This window comes from Babylonia areolata, chromosome 33 (assembly GCF_041734735.1).
Source record: "Babylonia areolata isolate BAREFJ2019XMU chromosome 33, ASM4173473v1, whole genome shotgun sequence".
NCBI lineage: Eukaryota > Metazoa > Mollusca > Gastropoda > Neogastropoda > Buccinidae > Babylonia > Babylonia areolata.
The window spans coordinates 1,137,245-1,154,744 of NC_134908.1; the positions used below are offsets into that span (position 1 = coordinate 1,137,245).

Consider the following 17,500-nt stretch of genomic DNA (forward strand, 5'->3'; position numbering starts at 1 on the left):
GAGAGACAGAGAGAGAGAGGGGTGAGAGATACAGAGAGAGAGAGACAGAGAGAGAGAGAGAGAGGTGAGAGATACAGAGAGAGAGACAGACAGACAGAGAGAGAGAGGGGGGTGAGAGATACAGACACAGAGAGAGAGGTGAGATACACACACACACACACACACACACACACACACACACACACACACACACACACAGAGAAAGACAGAGACTGAGATACAGAGAGAGAGAGAGAGAGAGAGAGAGAGAGAGAGAGAGAGAGACGAAGGGGTGGGTGGGGGGAAAGAGAGAGAGAGAGAGTGAGACAGACAGACAGAGAGAGAGAGAGAGACGAGGGGGTGGGTGGGGGGGAAGAGAGAGAGAGAGAGTGAGACAGACAGACAGAGAGAGAGAGAGAGAGAGAGAGTGACAGAGAGAGATTCGTTTCAAAACAACACACCGAAAACAGCCCCACCCTACCTTGACCTTCTGTCCTTCTGGCTTGGCAGGTGTAGCACCTGGAAAGACCCCCAAGCAAGACGCTCCCCCCCCCCCAAAAAAAAAAAAACCCACCCCCGGGAATTATTTCATGGCAGGTTGTTGTTGTTTTTCTTCAAGACTCCAACCCCTTTCCTACGAAAATATCTTTTATTCTCAAAGACTCGAAGAATCAAGGCTCAAAATGGTTTAATGACGTAAGCTAACATGCTCATATCACCAAGAGGAAAACACGCTTCCTCTGACCCCCCCCCCCTCCCCACAGACACACACACACACACACACCCCACTCCCCACACCCCTTCCCCGCACACTGTCACGCATTTCACCATTCTTCTGCACTTCATAAGGAATTGAAAAATAAATGAATGAATAAATAAATAATTGAATAAATAAAATTAAGAAAAAACAAAAGACAACAACTTCATCATCATCGTCGTCGTCATTATCATCATCATTACCATCATCATCACCACCATCACCATCACCACCACCATCATCATCGTCGTCGTCGTCAGTATTATTATTATTATTATTATTATTATCATTGATGATATACAGTCATTTCAGGACAATGGTTGCCATCATCATCATCACCACCATCATCATCATCATCGTCAGTATCATCATTATCATGATTATCGTTGAGGATATACAGTCATTTCAGGGCAACGGTTACCATCACCATCATCATCATTATCACCATCACCACCACCACCATCATCATCATCACCATCACCATCACTACCATCATCATCATCGTCAGTATCATCATTATCATGATTATCGTTGACGATATACAGCCATTTCAGGACAACGGTTACCATCACCATCACCACCACCATCACCATCGCCATCATCATCATCATCATCATCGTCAGTATCATCATTATCATGATTATCGTTGATGATATACAGTCACTTCAGGGCAGTGGTTACCATCATCATCATCATCATCGCCAGTATTATGATTATCGTTGATGATATACAGTCATTTCAGGGCAACGATTACCATCACCATCACCACCATCATCATCATCATCATCGTCAGTATTATCATGCTTATCGTTGAGGACATACAGTGATTTCAGGACAAGGGTTGCAGTCTTACCCAGCCTGCTGGGAGTAATTCAAGGCTTCCTCCCACAATTACTCCGTGGAGCTGACTTGGGAAGGGGGGGGGGACATTCTGGGGCTGCACACCGCCAGTGTTGTTCCATGCAAGGACCAATTGATCGAGTCCATGGATTCATGACGAAGCAGACAGCTGAATTGAAGTGAGAGAGAGAGAGGGGGGGGAGAGAGAAGGGGAGAGAGAGAGGAGAGAGGTGATTGGGGGTGGGGGGGGTGGGGGGGGGTATGGAGAGTCTCTCTGTGTCTGTCTCTCTCTTTCTCTGTGTCTGTCTCTCGACTGTCTCTCATGGAGCTTTTCAGCGAATGACATGAAACATTTCTTGTTCAGTGTTCAGTGTCTCTGTCTCTCTCTGTCTCTCTCGCTCTGTCTCTGTCTGTCTGTCGGTCTGTCAGTCTGTCTGTCTGTCTCTCTCTTTCTCTCTCTCCGAGTCTGTCCTTCTCTCTCTCTCTCTCTCTTTCTCTCTCTATCTCTCTCTCTGTCTTTCTGTCTCTCTCCGTCTCTTTCTCTCAGTCTGTGTGTCTCTGTCTCTCCCGCCCTCCCTCTCTCTCTCTCTCTCTCCCCCCCTCTCTCTTTCTCCCTCCCCCTCTGTCTCCCCCCTCTCTCTCTCTCTGTCTCTCTCTCTTTCTCTCTCTGTCTGTCTCTGTCTCTCTCTCTTAGACCCTGTTTCAGGGCGGGGGACTGGATGAAAAAGACCGCGCGACAGTGCTTATCTATTGTTCTCGAAAATAAAGAAGTTTGCCCCCCCCCCCCCCCCCCCCCCTCTCTCTCTCTCTCTCAAACACGCAGTCTTTTCCCGCGAGCGAGCGAGCGTGCGTGTGTGTGGGTGGGTGGGTTGTGGTCACACACGGGTGAAAAAACGGTGGTTAATTTTAGGCCTGTGGCTGGGTACACAACCTACTGAGCTGAATGGGTACACCACTACACGGGTACATCACAGCGGTTCCCACCACCGCAACCACTGACACAAGTGTCACTTCACTTCTGGGCTGCCTTCAGGCCACAGCCGTTGCTCAGCGTTGGAGAGCAGTTGTTGATGGAGTGGTAGCAGCCTTAGGCAACTGAGGAAGCGCCGTACAATAGAACCAGCTGTTTGCAAGGCCTACACGGGATCTTGTGAAAGGTAAGTACCCTCGGTCTTTTGCTATATATATCGGGTCGGTGTTGGACTGGAAGCATCAGCATCTGAGAAACACCTCGGACTGTTCGCCACTGAGACTGAAACGCACCGAGTTACCTACGTTTTGCCTGAGCCAAACTCTCTGCCTTTTGCCTGAGCCAAATACTGTGCCTTTTGCCTGAGCCAAATACTGTGCCTTTTGCTGTGCCTTTTGCCTGAGCCAAATACTGTGCCTTTTGCCTGAGTCAAACTCTCTGCTTTTTGCCTGAGCCAAACACGATGCCGCTGTGTCCGCGCCAAGTAATCGGGTATGATATTGATCATAACTATAATTATTCTGTGTCTTGGATCTCAGTCCACAGCTGTGCCTTATTTGCATTTGTATATTTGTTTTTATCACAACAGATTTCTCTGTGTCAGTGAAATTCGGGCTGCTCTCCCCAGGGAGAGCGCGTCGCTACACTACAGCGCCACCCTTTTTTTTCTTTTTTTCCCCCCTGCGTGTAATTTTATTTGTTTTTCCTATCGAAGTGGATTTTGCTACAGAATTTTGCCAGGAACAACTATTTTGTTGCCGTGGGTTCTTTTACGTGCGCTAAGTGCATGCTGCACACGGGACCTCGGTTTATCGTCTCATCCGAATGACTAGCGTCCAGACCACCACTCAAGGTCTCAGTAGTGGAGGGGGAGAAAATATCGGCGGCTGAGCCGTGATTCGAACCAGCACGCTCAGATTCTCTCGCTTCCAAGGCGGACGCGTTACCTCTAGGCCATCACTCCAGCTGTGATCTACCACAATTTTCAGAATTGTGTCCGACGTTTATATGTCTCTCTCTCTCTCTCTCTCTCTATATATATATATCGGTGTTCATGTCAGGTACTCCAACCAGCTTACCTTTATTTTTCTTCTTTTTACTGTATATTTTTGTGTGTTTGATTTTGTGTGCGTGTGTGTGTGCGCGTGTGTATGATTTTCTTTTTCCTCTTTTTTTCCTATGTATGTATGAACTTGAAAACTACATGATAAACCGAGTCCTACCGATATCAGCATCTTAAATTATTGCACCTGTTTTACCGGTAATTTTAGTACATCAGTGTATCGGAAACGATATTACCATAAGTAGATGTTGTACATCCATTTTCAGTAGATTTCGGCTCTGATTTTGTACCGGTTATTTTACTGAAACGATTCAATTTTGATGCGGATTGAGTCATTGAACTAACGTGCCACCATCTTGCTTTTTATCAGTTTGTCGTCCAACCGGAAACCATAGAAATGTATCGATAGGTGCAATACTGAGTTCGGGAAGCTGAATTAGGAAGCTTCTACGCGATCATGAGTGTGTGTGTGTGTGTGTGTGTGTGTGTGTGTGTGTGTGTGTGTGTGTGTGTGTGTGTGTGTGTTAGTGTGTGTGTGTGTGTGTGTGTGTGTGTGTGTGTGTGTTAGTGTGTGTGTGTGTTAGTGTGTGTGTGTGTGTGTTAGCGTTAGTGTGTGTGTGTGAATAGAATAGAATATTTAATTTCATGAAACCTTAAGGTTTACTGCAATAAGACAAAATGAAACATAAACATTAGCATATTATGAAAAAGAAGCAATTGTGAACAACGTTCGCCAGCCTTGGCGATAATTCTTTAAATAAGATCAGTTCACAAGGCCTTGTCATTTGGACGACATATATAGTTTAAGAATCTGATTCTGTAAATATTGTATTTTACACATTTGTCTGAAAGTTGGATCCGTCGTACTTCTAAACTGTTACAGGTAGCACATAGACATCAAGTTGCTTTTCGGTGTATTTTTGTTCCCTACCTGTTCCGCCTGTAAGTCACGGGCGCTGATTCGTAACATACTGTAGTCAGTGCTTGTCTGTGTTGTGTATTTGCTGTATATATATATATATATATATGTATATGTATATATATATATTTTTTTTAACATGGTTCAATCCCATAGAATTTATCACAGCGCTCTTGTAAAATTATAAGTCAGAAGAATTGTTTTGTTTCTGTTTCCAAAATCAGTTTTACATATTCATTTTCCAGCTTCTTGGAAAAAGCATATTCTGTGTGTGTGTGTGTGTGTGTGTGTGTGTGTGTGTGTCCGTCCGTCCGTCTGTCGGTCCACGGTAGACCATTCCCAGAGACGCATTCGTGTGCACGATATTGCAGTGTTTTGTATTGCATTGTGTATGCATGCAACTGTGTGTGTGAATCTCTAACGCTGCTTGATAGCTGTGTACTTGGCTGAATGCCTGGCGGGATCAGTTTCTAAAGCTCTATTTCACCTGTGTAGTATTGCTGCTGCCTTTTTTTTTTTTAGCCGTAGCCCAGTTGGTTGTTTATTGTAGGTCCCCACATGAACCTCTTTTCAAATAATAATCAACAAGAGTAGTGCATACAATATTTGATTATTGATAATTTTTTTTGTCCTAATCCCGCTTCCCCCGTCCCGCCTCTCACACACACCCTTCCAATATCATGTTTTTTCTTTCTCCAATCACTGACACTCACCCTCTCCATTTTAGATTTTGTACTCTATCTTTCCACATTCTGTTCTCTCTCTCCTCTCTCACTCTGTCTCTGTCTTCTCTCTTCCTTAATTAGTCCCCCCCCCTTGCCCCCCCCCCCCCCCTCCACCTCAACCACCCCCCTTTTCATTCGAATATACAGAAATGTCGATTTCTAATTAATAATAACAATCATCATTATGACAGAAATGATAATAATCTAAATAATAATAATAATAATATCATTTTATTTTCAGTCTCAGTCTCATATCATCATCTTTGAGGAACAGACTATAATAAATAAACGAACGAACGCCAATTCCCGTATCGCCGACTCGATCTTTGGATCATACCGGCACCATCAATGGTCTCTTTGAGCGATTGACTTTTTGCACGCTATGTTTCGCGCAGTGCTATACTCGCCGCTCATGATTCGCCTGTTCAGTACCCCCACCCCTCCCCCAACACACACACACACACACACACCCTTACCCCCCTTACCCCCCCTCCCCCTCTCTCTCTCTCTAACACACACACACACACACACACACACACACACACACAACAGTTACCTAACATTTCCTTTCAAACACCATGGAAACCATGTCCACAATTTTGTTCCCTTCGAGAAGACGGAATGTGAAGTGTCCACAACAAGGCGTGGACGGTCACTCCGACTGTGAAGTGCCCACAAGGCGTGGACGGTCACTCCGACTGTGAAGTGCCCACAAGGCGTGGACGGTCACTCTGACTGTGAAGTGCCCACAAGGCGTGGACGGTCACTCCGACTGTGAAGTGCCCACAAGGCGTGGACGGTCACTCGCTAGTCTCACAAAGGAAGAACTGTGGCTGTAGCCGACCTACTTTCATCAAAGACCTGTTGCCATGTGAACTATGTCCTTGAAGAACTGTGGCTGTAGCCGACCTACTTTCATCAAAGACCTGTTGCCATGTGAACTATGTCCTTGAAGAACTGTGGCTGTAGCCGAACTAGTTTGAATGGACTGCCAATGCCCCAAGCAACCAGAAGAAAAAAGAAAACTCCAACCGTTAAATGATTCCAATTCTCTCTTTCTCCCTCCCCACACCCCCCCACCCCCCGAACCCCCCACCCCCACCCCGAGGCAGTGAAGGCTGTCATGAGATACCCGGCCACTTGTGTACCCTTACTGTAACCGTGTCGTGGTGTACTGAACCGGTGTTGTTTGACTTCTACCCAGAAAGGCGCAAAGAGGGGGTATCGCATGACTGGTTTCAAGCGCATGGAATTCTATTCATCTTGACAGGGGAAGAGAGAGAGAGATGGAGGGGGAGGTGGGGGGAAGGCGGGCGGGGAGGGGGGGGGGGGGGGGACCGAGGGAGGGGCAATCCCCCGAATGAAAACATGCAGGCGTCAAACACCGAGTTGTGGCTTCGCCTCAGTGGATATCTAGGCTTTTGACGGACATGTGTTCCCTTATGTGTTTGTTTGTTTGTTGTTTTGATTATATTCGCCACAACAGCTGCTGCTGCTTCTATTATGGCTACTGTTGCTGCTGCTGTTGCTGCTGTTGCTGCTGCTGTTGCTGCTGTTGCTGCTGCTGCTGTTGCTGTTGCTACAACCACCAGTAATGAGAAGAAGAAGAAAAATTAGAAGTTGAAGAGGAAGACTGAAGTAGACGACGACGACTACTACTACTAATGCTGCTGCTGCTGCTGCTGCTGCTGCTACTACTACTACTACTACTACTACTACTACTACTACTACTACTACTACTACTACTGTTGTATTGATGTCAGTTGCGTGTTATAACATCTCCACTTCTAATAATACTGCTGCTGCTACTGCAACTACCAATAATGCTACTAATAAGACTGAGAAGAGGCGGACTGAAGTAGACAAAGAAATACTCGACGATGACTACTACTGTTTATACTGCTGCTACTGCTACTGCTACTATATTGATGTCAGTAGCGTTTAAACATCCATATTTCCACTACTACTACTACTACTACTACTATATTGATGTCAGTAGCGTTTAAACATCCCTATTTCCACTACTACTAGTACTACTACTACTACTATACTGATGTCAGTAGCGTTTAAACATCCATATTTCCACTACTATTACTACTATATCGATGTCAGTAGCGTTTAAAACATCTCTACTTCTACTGCTACTGCTGCTGCTACTACTACTACATTATTGATGCAGTACTTTCTAGAATCTCTACTCATAACTTCTACGACTGCTGCTGCATTTGCAATAAAGATACAGTGCTTTCAAACATCTCCACTACTGACCCATCCTCTTCCAGATTCAAACACTCGACTGTTGGCCGCCGTTCTTTCTCTGTCTCTGGACCTTGCGATTGGAATGAACTTCCTCGTTTCGCTTCGTCAAGTCTCCACACTCAGCTCTTTCAAGTCTGGCCTTAAAACCCACCTCTTCCAAAATAGCCTCCCTTGCCTGCCCTTCCTTGTCTTTAGTTTCTACAGTTTTAGAGTTATGCATGCGTGTGAATGACTGGTGCGAAAGCGCTTTGATTTGTCTCTGCACAAGATTCAGCGCTATATAAATACCATTATTATTATTGTTTCCAATTACTACTCGTGCTACTACTACTACTACTACTATTCTCACAGGTAATAGTAATGATAGTCAGTAATAGTAATGTACCACACGAGACCACCACCACCGTGACCACACACACACACACACACACACACACACACATGTACATCATCCACACACATTCACCCACACATCTACTAACACGTACTTACCTTCATACACATACACACACTTTCTTTCTCTCTCTCTCCCAGCCAAGCTGACCGACGTTCTCCCCACACAGCTGAACCTGTGAAGTGTCCTGTGTGACAGTACAATCCTTATTGTGCGACAGTCCTTATTGTGTTGTATTCTATTACTCTTTTTTTTTATCACAACATTTCTCTGTGTGAAATTCCGGCTGCTCTCCCCAGGGAAAGCGCGTCGCTTCACTGAAAGCGCTACCCATTTTTTTCTTTTTCTTTTTTTTTTTCCTGCCTGCATTTTTTAAAATTTGTTTTTCCTATCGAAGTGGACTTTTCTACAGAATTTTGCCAGGGACAACCCTTTTGTTGCCGTGGGTTCTTTTACGTGCGCTAATTGCATGCTGCACACGGGACCTCGGTTTATCGTCTCATCTGAATGACTAGCGTCCAGACCACCACTCAAGGTGTAGTGGAGGGGGAGAAAATACTGACGACTGTGCCGTCATTCGAACCAGTGCGCTCAGATTCTCTCGCTTCCTAGGCGGCCACATTACTTCAAGGCCGTCTCTCCACTTACGTGTAGTCTGTAGTTCCCTAGGTTAGTGAAAAGTATTGACTTACAAGAGAGGCAAGGCCTTCAAGACTCACTTGTGATAAATTAAGTCCCCTAGCATTAATTACAGAGTAATTTCCCTTTTTTACTATCTACACCAAAACGTTTGCAAAATATAAAACAAAATTCCATGTTTAGCAAAAGAAGTTCCTGTTTGAACAAAAAATGATAATAATGACTCCTCTTGTTGTTGTGTCAGAATAAGAGGTCAAAGTGCCAAGTTTAGAGAATACAAAAAATATAAATATAACAGTAAATGCAGTTTGCATATAATTAGGCTTCTTTTTAAAAAAAATTTTTGTGCCCATCCCAGAGGTGCAATATTGTTTTAAACAAGATGACTGGAAAGAACTGAATTTTTCCTATTTTTATGCCAAATTTGGTGTCAACTGACAAAGTATTTGCAGAGAAAATGTCAGTGTTAAAGTTTACCATGGACACACAGACACACACACACACACACACACACACACACACACACACAGACAACCGAACACCGGGTTAAAACTCACTTTGTTTACACAAGTGAGTCAAAAATGAGCCACAATCGCAGTTTAGCCTGCAAAATTCACCTCCAGGAATTTAGGTTACTAAACTACGACATTACTTAAAATGAACTGAAACAAGACAAAATAAACAAATATGTAAGTAGATCACAAAAAAGATGTCGATAGGTAGACGACAAAAGATAGAAGAATCAGGAAACAACAAAACAACAGACCATGCGTCGAAGCGAACTCTTCTTCTTCTTCTTCGTTCGTGGGCTGCGACCCCCACGTTCACTCGTATGCACGCGAGTGGGTTTTTACGTGTATGACCGTTTTTACCCCGCCGTGTAGGCAGCCATACTCCGATTTCGGGGGTGTGCATGCTGGGTATGTTCTTGTTTCCATAACCCACCGAACCCTGACATGGATTACAGGATCTTTAACGTGCGTATTTGATCTTCTGCTTGCATATACACACGAAGGGGGTTCAGGCACTAGCAGGTCTGCACATGTGTTGACCTGGGAGATCGTAAAAATCTCCACCCTTTACCCACCAGGCGCCGTCACCGTGATTCGAACCCGGGACCCTCAGACTGAAAGTGGTTGTTTTGACCTGTTGACTGACATGTCAGCCGTTATCTTATTAATTGTCCTGCGCAGCCAGGGTGGTCCCTAAGGGTCGTGAAATGACCGGTGACTGGACTGACCAGAGAACTGACTAGAGAACTGACCAGAGACTGAACTGTCCAGAGAACTGTCCAGAGAAGTGTCCAGAGAACTGACCAGAGACTGAACTGTCCAGAGAAATTACCAGAGACTGAACTGTCCAGAGAACTGTCCAGAGACTAAACTGACCAGAGAACTGTCCAGAGACTGAACTGACCAGAGACTGAACTGACCAGAGAACTGTCCAGAGACTAAACTGACCAGAGAACTGTCCAGAGACTGAACTGACCAGAGACTGAACTGACCAGAGAACTGAACTGACCAGAGAACTGTCCAGAGAACCGACCAGAGACTGAACTGACCAGAGACTGAACTGACCAGAGAACTGACCAGAGACTGAACTGACCAGAGAACCGACCAGAGACTGAACTGACCAGAGAACTGACCAGAGACTGAACTGACCAGAGAACTGTCCAGAGAACCGACCAGAGACTGAACTGACCAGAGACTGAACTAACCAGAGAACTGAACTGACCAGAGAACTGAACTGACCAGAGAACTGTCCAGAGACTGAACTGACCAGAGAACTGTCCAGAGAACCGACCAGAGACTGAACTGACCAGAGACTGAACTAACCAGAGAACTGAACTAACCAGAGAACTGAACTGACCAGAGAACTGACCAGAGACTGAACTGACCAGAGACTGAACTAACCAGAGAACTGAACTGACCAGAGAACTGACCAGAGATTGAACTGACCAGAGAACTGTCCAGAGACTGAACTGACCAGAGAACTGGCCAGAGACTGAACTGACCAGAGAACTGACCAGAGACTGAACTGACCAGAGACCAAACTGACCAGAGAGCTGTCCAGAGACTGAACTGACCAGAGAACTGAACTGATCAGAGAACTGAACTGACCAGAGAACTGTCCAGAGACTGAACTGACCAGAGGGTGTCCACAGCCATGGACGATAGTGAGTCAACACCATTCTCCTTTCAGTTTAATTATCGATTATCACTTCTTGTTGTGGGTGTTGTTATATCAACCGACAGTTTGGATTTCATTGTGCACAAAAAACGCAGCAGCAACAACAACAACAACGGTTTATTTCCTTCACGAAAAGAATTATTTTCATTCACTACTACTACTATTGCTACGACTACTAGTACTGCTGCTGCTGCTCCTACTACTACTACTACTATTACTACTAAGAAGAAGAAGAAGATGAGCAAGAAGAAGAAGATGATGAGCAACATGAATTCACTGCCCCGATAGCCGTAAAAGGTTACAGGACGTGTAATGTCTAATTTTAGCATCCTGAATTATTGCACCTGTTGGTTACATTTCCATGGTTTGTGGGACGAACAATGGAAAAAAGCAAGATGGTGGCACGTTAGTTTAATGACTGAATCCACATCAAAACTTAGTAAAATAACGCACAGAATAAGAGTCGAAATCCACGTAAAATATGTTACAACATCTACTGATGGTAATATCGTTTTATACATGCACCAAAATTGCCGGTGAAATAAGTGCAATAATTTAGGATGCTAACACTGGACTTTACCCTGTTGATAACACACCTGGTCCTTTTGAAAACTCGAAATGAGAACTCGTGCTGTTGTAGCCAACAACCCAGTGATACAGACAATCGCATCACCACCACGCCCAAAGTTTGGACAGTCACTTGCCTTTGAGTTCACGTTCAAACTGAGAAAACATGGCTTCCACCCACACACTGACCTCTAACGATGGCTTTCAGGGCATCAGGAACGATAACGCCAGATGACACGTGTTCAGATCTCTATGGAAAAGTATTTGTTGCAAAAGAGCAACATTATTAATTTCTCCGTGAAAAGGCATCGGTTATTTCGAGGAAGAGAATAAATGCGAGTCCTCAATACAATCGTCTTCAGATATTATCAATGTTCTGTGTAATCATCAGTAGTCTTGCGTTTAGCGCTCGTTTTATGGGCGTAAACAGTAAACTCACACCAGTGAGCTGATGGATATGGTTCATGCACTTGCACGTTCTTTGTTGAATTAGCATCAAAATTAATAATTGTGATGGTGTAGAGGATGAAATGAAATTTTTTAATCTGTCATTGCCATTAGAATGAACAATTCCTTCACCTGGACTCTTCGTCATGTTGTTTTTCCTGCCTCTTTGCCATTGTCTTTCTTATTTCCGAAAACTGATGTTTAAAAATTTATTTGTTTTGGGTTTTTTTGGGTTTTTTTTTTTAAAGTGTGATGAACGGATGTGATTGTTGCTTCAGTCCTTCTCCTTCCTGCCCTGCCCATCACCACCCCACCCCACCCCACCCCCAACACACACACACACACACACACACACACACACACACGCATGGCACATGCACACGCACACACACACACACACACACACACGCACGCACGCACGCTGTCTCTCTCTCTCTCTCTCTCTCTCTCTCTCTCTCTCACACACACACACACACACACACACACACACACACACACACACTCACACACACACACGCTCTCTCTCTCTCTCTCTCTCTCTCTCTCTCTCTCCTTCACACACACACACACACACACACACACACACACACACACACACACACGCTCTCTCTCTCTCTCTCTCTCTCTCTCTCTCTCTCTCTCTCACACACACACACACACGCTCTCTCACACACACACACACACACTTTGTCTTGAAGTGATTTTTTTTCTTTCTGTCCATACAGCAATACCCTCTCACCGGACTCATCTTCCCGTCCTGACAAGAAACGTAACCCTCGCTGCAACTTCCGACCCCGGATAAAAAAACGAAAAAACAAAAAGCCAAGCAGCCAATCAGAGGCCATGGCTGGATTTAACTGCTCTCCCGTTGGCCACGTGACTAATGGTCTGATCCAGCTGACGATATGCTTGATCTTCAACATCGTCATCTGCGTCATGCCCAACTGGGTCCAGTTCTCGGTGGGCGGGGTGGACGTCAAGTTCGGCCTGTGGGAGTACTGCATTTCTGGGAACTGTGCTTCCTTGCCCGACAACCTGGACACTGGTGAGCTCCACTTTCACTTTCGATTTCACTTTCACTTTCGATTTCACTTTCACTTTGTGATTTGATTTTCGTGCCGAGCGAGTGAGACAGAGGGACAGAGACAGGCACACAGAGTGCGACAGACAGAGACAGAGGGATGGGGACAGTCAGACAGACAGCGGGAGGGACAGAGACAGACAGACAGACAGACGGACAGCAACAGGCAGACAGAGACAGACAGGCACAGAGAGAGACACAGAGAGAGAGAGAGACTGAGAGTAAGACAGAGGGACAGAGACAGACAGACAGAGAAACAGACAGACAGAGGGGGAGACACAGAGAGAGACAGACAGACAGTAAGGCCTGCACAAAATGCCGCCGGTGACAATACGTGTAGGGCGACAATACATGCAGTAAGGCACACACACACACACACACACACACACACACACACACACACACACACACACACACACACACACACACATATTATACACATACTGACGATGCTATTCTAACTCTCCTTCATAATGCTTTCCTTCATTTGAATAACACGGGATCTTTCGTTCGTATCCTTTTTGTTGACTTCTCTTCTGCTTTTAACACAATACAACCTCATCTCCGTGCCCTCAAACTGCTAGGCATGGATGTTGATCCGAAGCTTACTCTTTGGATAATAAGTTTTCTTCTCAATAGAACTCAGTCCGTCCGCTTTCATTCTGCCCACTCTTCTCTAAAATCTACTTCTACTGGTGCACCCCAAGGTACAGTGCTGTCCCCTGTTCTTTTTACACTGTACACAAATGACTGCAGAGGCACGGAGGAAACTCCTGTCATAAAATATTCTGATGATTCAGCAATTGAAGATCTGTCCAACTCTGATGCTATTTATTTCAGTGAAATTAAAAAGTTCTGTTCCTGGTGTGAGAAAAACTATCTGGATCTCAACGTATTGAAAACAAAAGAAATGTTAATAGATTTTCGGAAAGACCCCTTGCCTCTAGCTGACCTTGTTATTGATGGTCAAACAGTGGAGAGGGTCAATGAATATAGATATTTAGGGACCATCTTAGACAATAAGCTGACTTTTGACAGAAATGTTGATTCCATTCATAAGAAATGTCAATCTAGAATTTTTTGTTTACAGAAGCTTAGAAATGTTGGTATAAATTCAAATATTCTTCAAAGTTATTATCGATGTTGTATCGAGTCTGTGCTTACAGTTTCATTTATGTGCTGGTATGGAAGTTTGGGAGTGAGGAGTAAGCGTGTTTTGAACGATGTCATGAGTGTATGCAGTAAAATTGTGGGAGTGAAACAAGCTAGTATGCAAGAGCTGTATGAAAGTCGAGTGGTTAAAAAAAGCAGGCAGATAGCAACTGACGACACCCATATTTTAGCAAAGTATTATGAGCTATTGCCATCAGGACGACGCTACAGAACTTTTAAGTTGAAATCCAGAGCTCTGAAGACTTTTATTCCACGTTCAATCCACCTTTTAAATTCTTGAGAACTGTGTGTGTGTGTGTGCGCGCGCGCACTCTCATGTGAGACGTGTGAAAGTCCGTGCATGATAGGCTGTACCTTGTTCTAGTTGTGGTGTGTGTGTGTGTGTGTGTGTGTGTGTGTGTGTGTGTGTGTGTGTGTGTGAGTGTGTGTGTGTGTTTACTGAGCTTAAAACGTGACAATTGGTTATAATGAATGTGCAATATGTAGGAAGAATAATGTGCAATATGCAGGATGAATGTACAATGAATATGTCTAATGCTAACGTCCATATTCTAAATATATTTCTGTTTAATAATTACGATGTAATAATTAATTGCAATGTTTTTAAAAGCGAATATGTGAAATGCTTTTATTTGAGAACATATGTTTATTACTCTTGTTTGATCAAGTTATCCGCGTGTGTGGGGTGGGGGTGGGGGGTGCGGTGTGGGTGTGTGCTGATTATCTGGTTGTGGTTTTCCGCAATTCATCTTTATTCTTATCCTATCTGTCTATTATAATCAATGTGCAGTATAGTAGGCTATGTTTATAATTATATTCAAATAATGTTTCTTAATTCTTTCTGTTTTTACATTAAGAATACTAGTTATTACCTGCAGTGTGTGGATGTATGTATGAAACGATATATGTGATATTTTTTAAATTTGTATCTTCGTAATATTTGTTGGGGCTGTTGTTGGCTTTTACAGTTATGGTCCCCATGTTGTTTACTTGTCTATGTTGTGATAATGCACCTGACCAAATTTCTCCAGTTGGAGATAATAAAGTTATTCTTATCTTATCTTATCTTATCTTATCTTATACACACATACTTACCCAACAACAACAACAACAAAACATCAACAGCTATCTAAAGAGCGCCTGTCCATGTTTGTGATTCTCTTTCCATCACAGCCCAGATGCGAGCCGCCCGTGCCTTCAACATTCTGGGAATGATGACAGTGTTGGGAGCCATTGTGCCTGCTGTCATGTACCTCTGCAAGAGGAACGGAAGGCATATCCTGCCCGCTGCCATCTCCGCAGCGGTTGGCTGTGAGTGTGTGTGTGTGTGTGTGTGTGTGTGTGTGTGTGTGTGTGTGTGTGTGTGTGTGTGTGTGTGTGTGTGGTGTGTGTGTGTGTGTGTGTGTGTGTGTGTGTGTGTGTGTGGTGTGTGTGTGTGTGTGTGTGTGTGTGTGGTGTGTGTGGTGTGTGTGTGTGTGTGTGTGTGTGTGTGTGTGTGTGTGTGTGTGAATATTGCGGTACCCTTGACCAAGAAGTTGACTATTTATTTTGGCTTTTATTTTCATTCCAGTTGGTTTCATGCCACTTTAGTTGTGTTTTTTTTTCCATTTTATTTTGTTTTATTTTGCTTCTATATTATTTTATTTCATTTCTATTTTGTTCTATTGTATTTTGTTATTATTAGTAGTTGATAGATGAATATCGTTGTTGCAGCCCTGTTCGTGATAACCGATGAATGATGACGTAGTTGATGGATGATCGATGAATGATGACGTAGTTGATGGATGAATATCGTTGTTGCAGCCCTGTTCATAATGATAGCATTTGTCCTGGCTGTGGACCAGGCCAACGATGTCAGCAAACACCGCGGGTTCTGCTTCGGACTGGGGCTCAGCAGCATCTTCCAGGCCTTCTTCGGAGGCATCGCCTTCTTCGGTGCACACTGCTCTCACGGCAGCTCGTGCTAACCGGAGGTGGACCTGCCCACTGCGTGACGTGGCCGGCTTAAGACATATCGGCAAGATGGTGGATTAGTATTTTGACTTATTGTCAGCATGATGGATAAGTATTTGGGCATATCATCAGCATGATGGACAATTATTCAGACTTATCATCAGCTGATGAATGAAGATTTAATCACATCATTATCATCAGATCAATGCGTGATGATTTAGTCACATCATCATGTATAATGCGTGAGGCTTTAGACATATCATTGGCGTAACTGAGGAAATATTGAGACATGATTATTATCAGTATCTCTCTCTCTCTCTCTCTCTCTCTCTCTCTCTCTCTCTCTCTCTCTCTCTCTCTCTCTCTCTCTCTCTTTAACAGCCGTATGTATACCTTTAAAGTCAACTTTGGGCAATGAATGATTTTCTGATTGTTTGAAAATGTAACTGATTAAATTCTGATTGATTTATATGTATGTATGTGTATGTATGTGTGTGTGTGTGTGTGTGTGTGTGTGTGTGTGTGTGTGTGTGTGTGTGTGTGTGTGCGCGCGCGCGCGTGTGTGTGTGTGTGTCAAGTCAGGTCAAGTCAAAATGTTCTTTATTGAGGGTAAAAGAATAAGCTTATACAGCTTTTTTACATCCTGCCCTCATAAAAAAAAGAGAGGAAAATTAATTTTTTTTAAATTATAAAAGGAAGAAATAGGGGAAGTGGGGGTCTGGAAAGGATAATATGGAAATAAACAATTACAAGAAACACAAAAATTCTAACGAGAATTCTACTGTGTGTGTGTGTGTGTGTGTGTGTGTGTGTGTGTGTGTGTGTGTGTGTGTGTGTGTGTGTGTGTGTGTGTGTGTGTGTGTGTGTTCTGATGCTTTGTTGTTTGTAAAAAATAGATATCCATAATTTAAAATTTGATGAAATAAAGCTGAATGATGTTTAAAAAAAAAATCTCAGCTGTCGTGTTTTATTGTCTGTAACAATACACACCCGCAGTGCTGCTGCGAGAATAGAGAATGGATGAGTATTTTGACGTCACGTCTGTATAGTGAAACTACCCTCTGTCTGTCTGTCTGTCTGTCTGTCTGTTTGTATGTGTGTTTGATGCATGAACACTCGCGCGAACTTGGGAGAAAATCCTGACAGTGTCCATAAGTTCAACACACGCTTCACACTGAAGACTCAAATACTTGACACCCCCTATGAATAGCATGTGTATAATGATGATGATGATGATGATGATGGTGATGGTCATAATAATGGTGATGATGATAACAATAATAACAACAGCAACAATAAGAATACTAATAATGATAATAAATAATCGAAGCACGATCACACCCGAATTTCATACGCATGCATGATGGTGGTGGTGGTGATGATCGTGGTGGTGGTGGTGGTGGTGATGATGATGGTGGGGGTGATAATGATGGTGGTGGTGGTGTTGGTGGTGGTGGTGGTGGTGGGGGTGATGATGGTGGTGGTGGTGGTGGTGGTTGTGATGAATATGGTGGTGGTGATGGTGATGATGATGGTGATGGTGA

At 43.9% G+C, this 17,500-nt stretch overlaps 1 protein-coding gene across 1 annotated transcript; it reads left to right on the plus strand.

Moving 5' to 3' along the window:
• The first annotated feature begins 2,467 nt into the window (after positions 1-2,467).
• On the plus strand, positions 2,468-16,324 carry LOC143277026 (uncharacterized). Its single transcript, XM_076581750.1, has 4 exons — positions 2,468-2,733; positions 12,475-12,794; positions 15,177-15,314; positions 15,807-16,324. Exons 2-4 carry the CDS (start codon positions 12,593-12,595, stop codon positions 15,968-15,970), a joined length of 504 nt encoding a protein of 167 aa, XP_076437865.1. The 5' UTR covers positions 2,468-2,733; positions 12,475-12,592; the 3' UTR covers positions 15,971-16,324.
• The last annotated feature ends 1,176 nt before the right edge of the window (positions 16,325-17,500 follow it).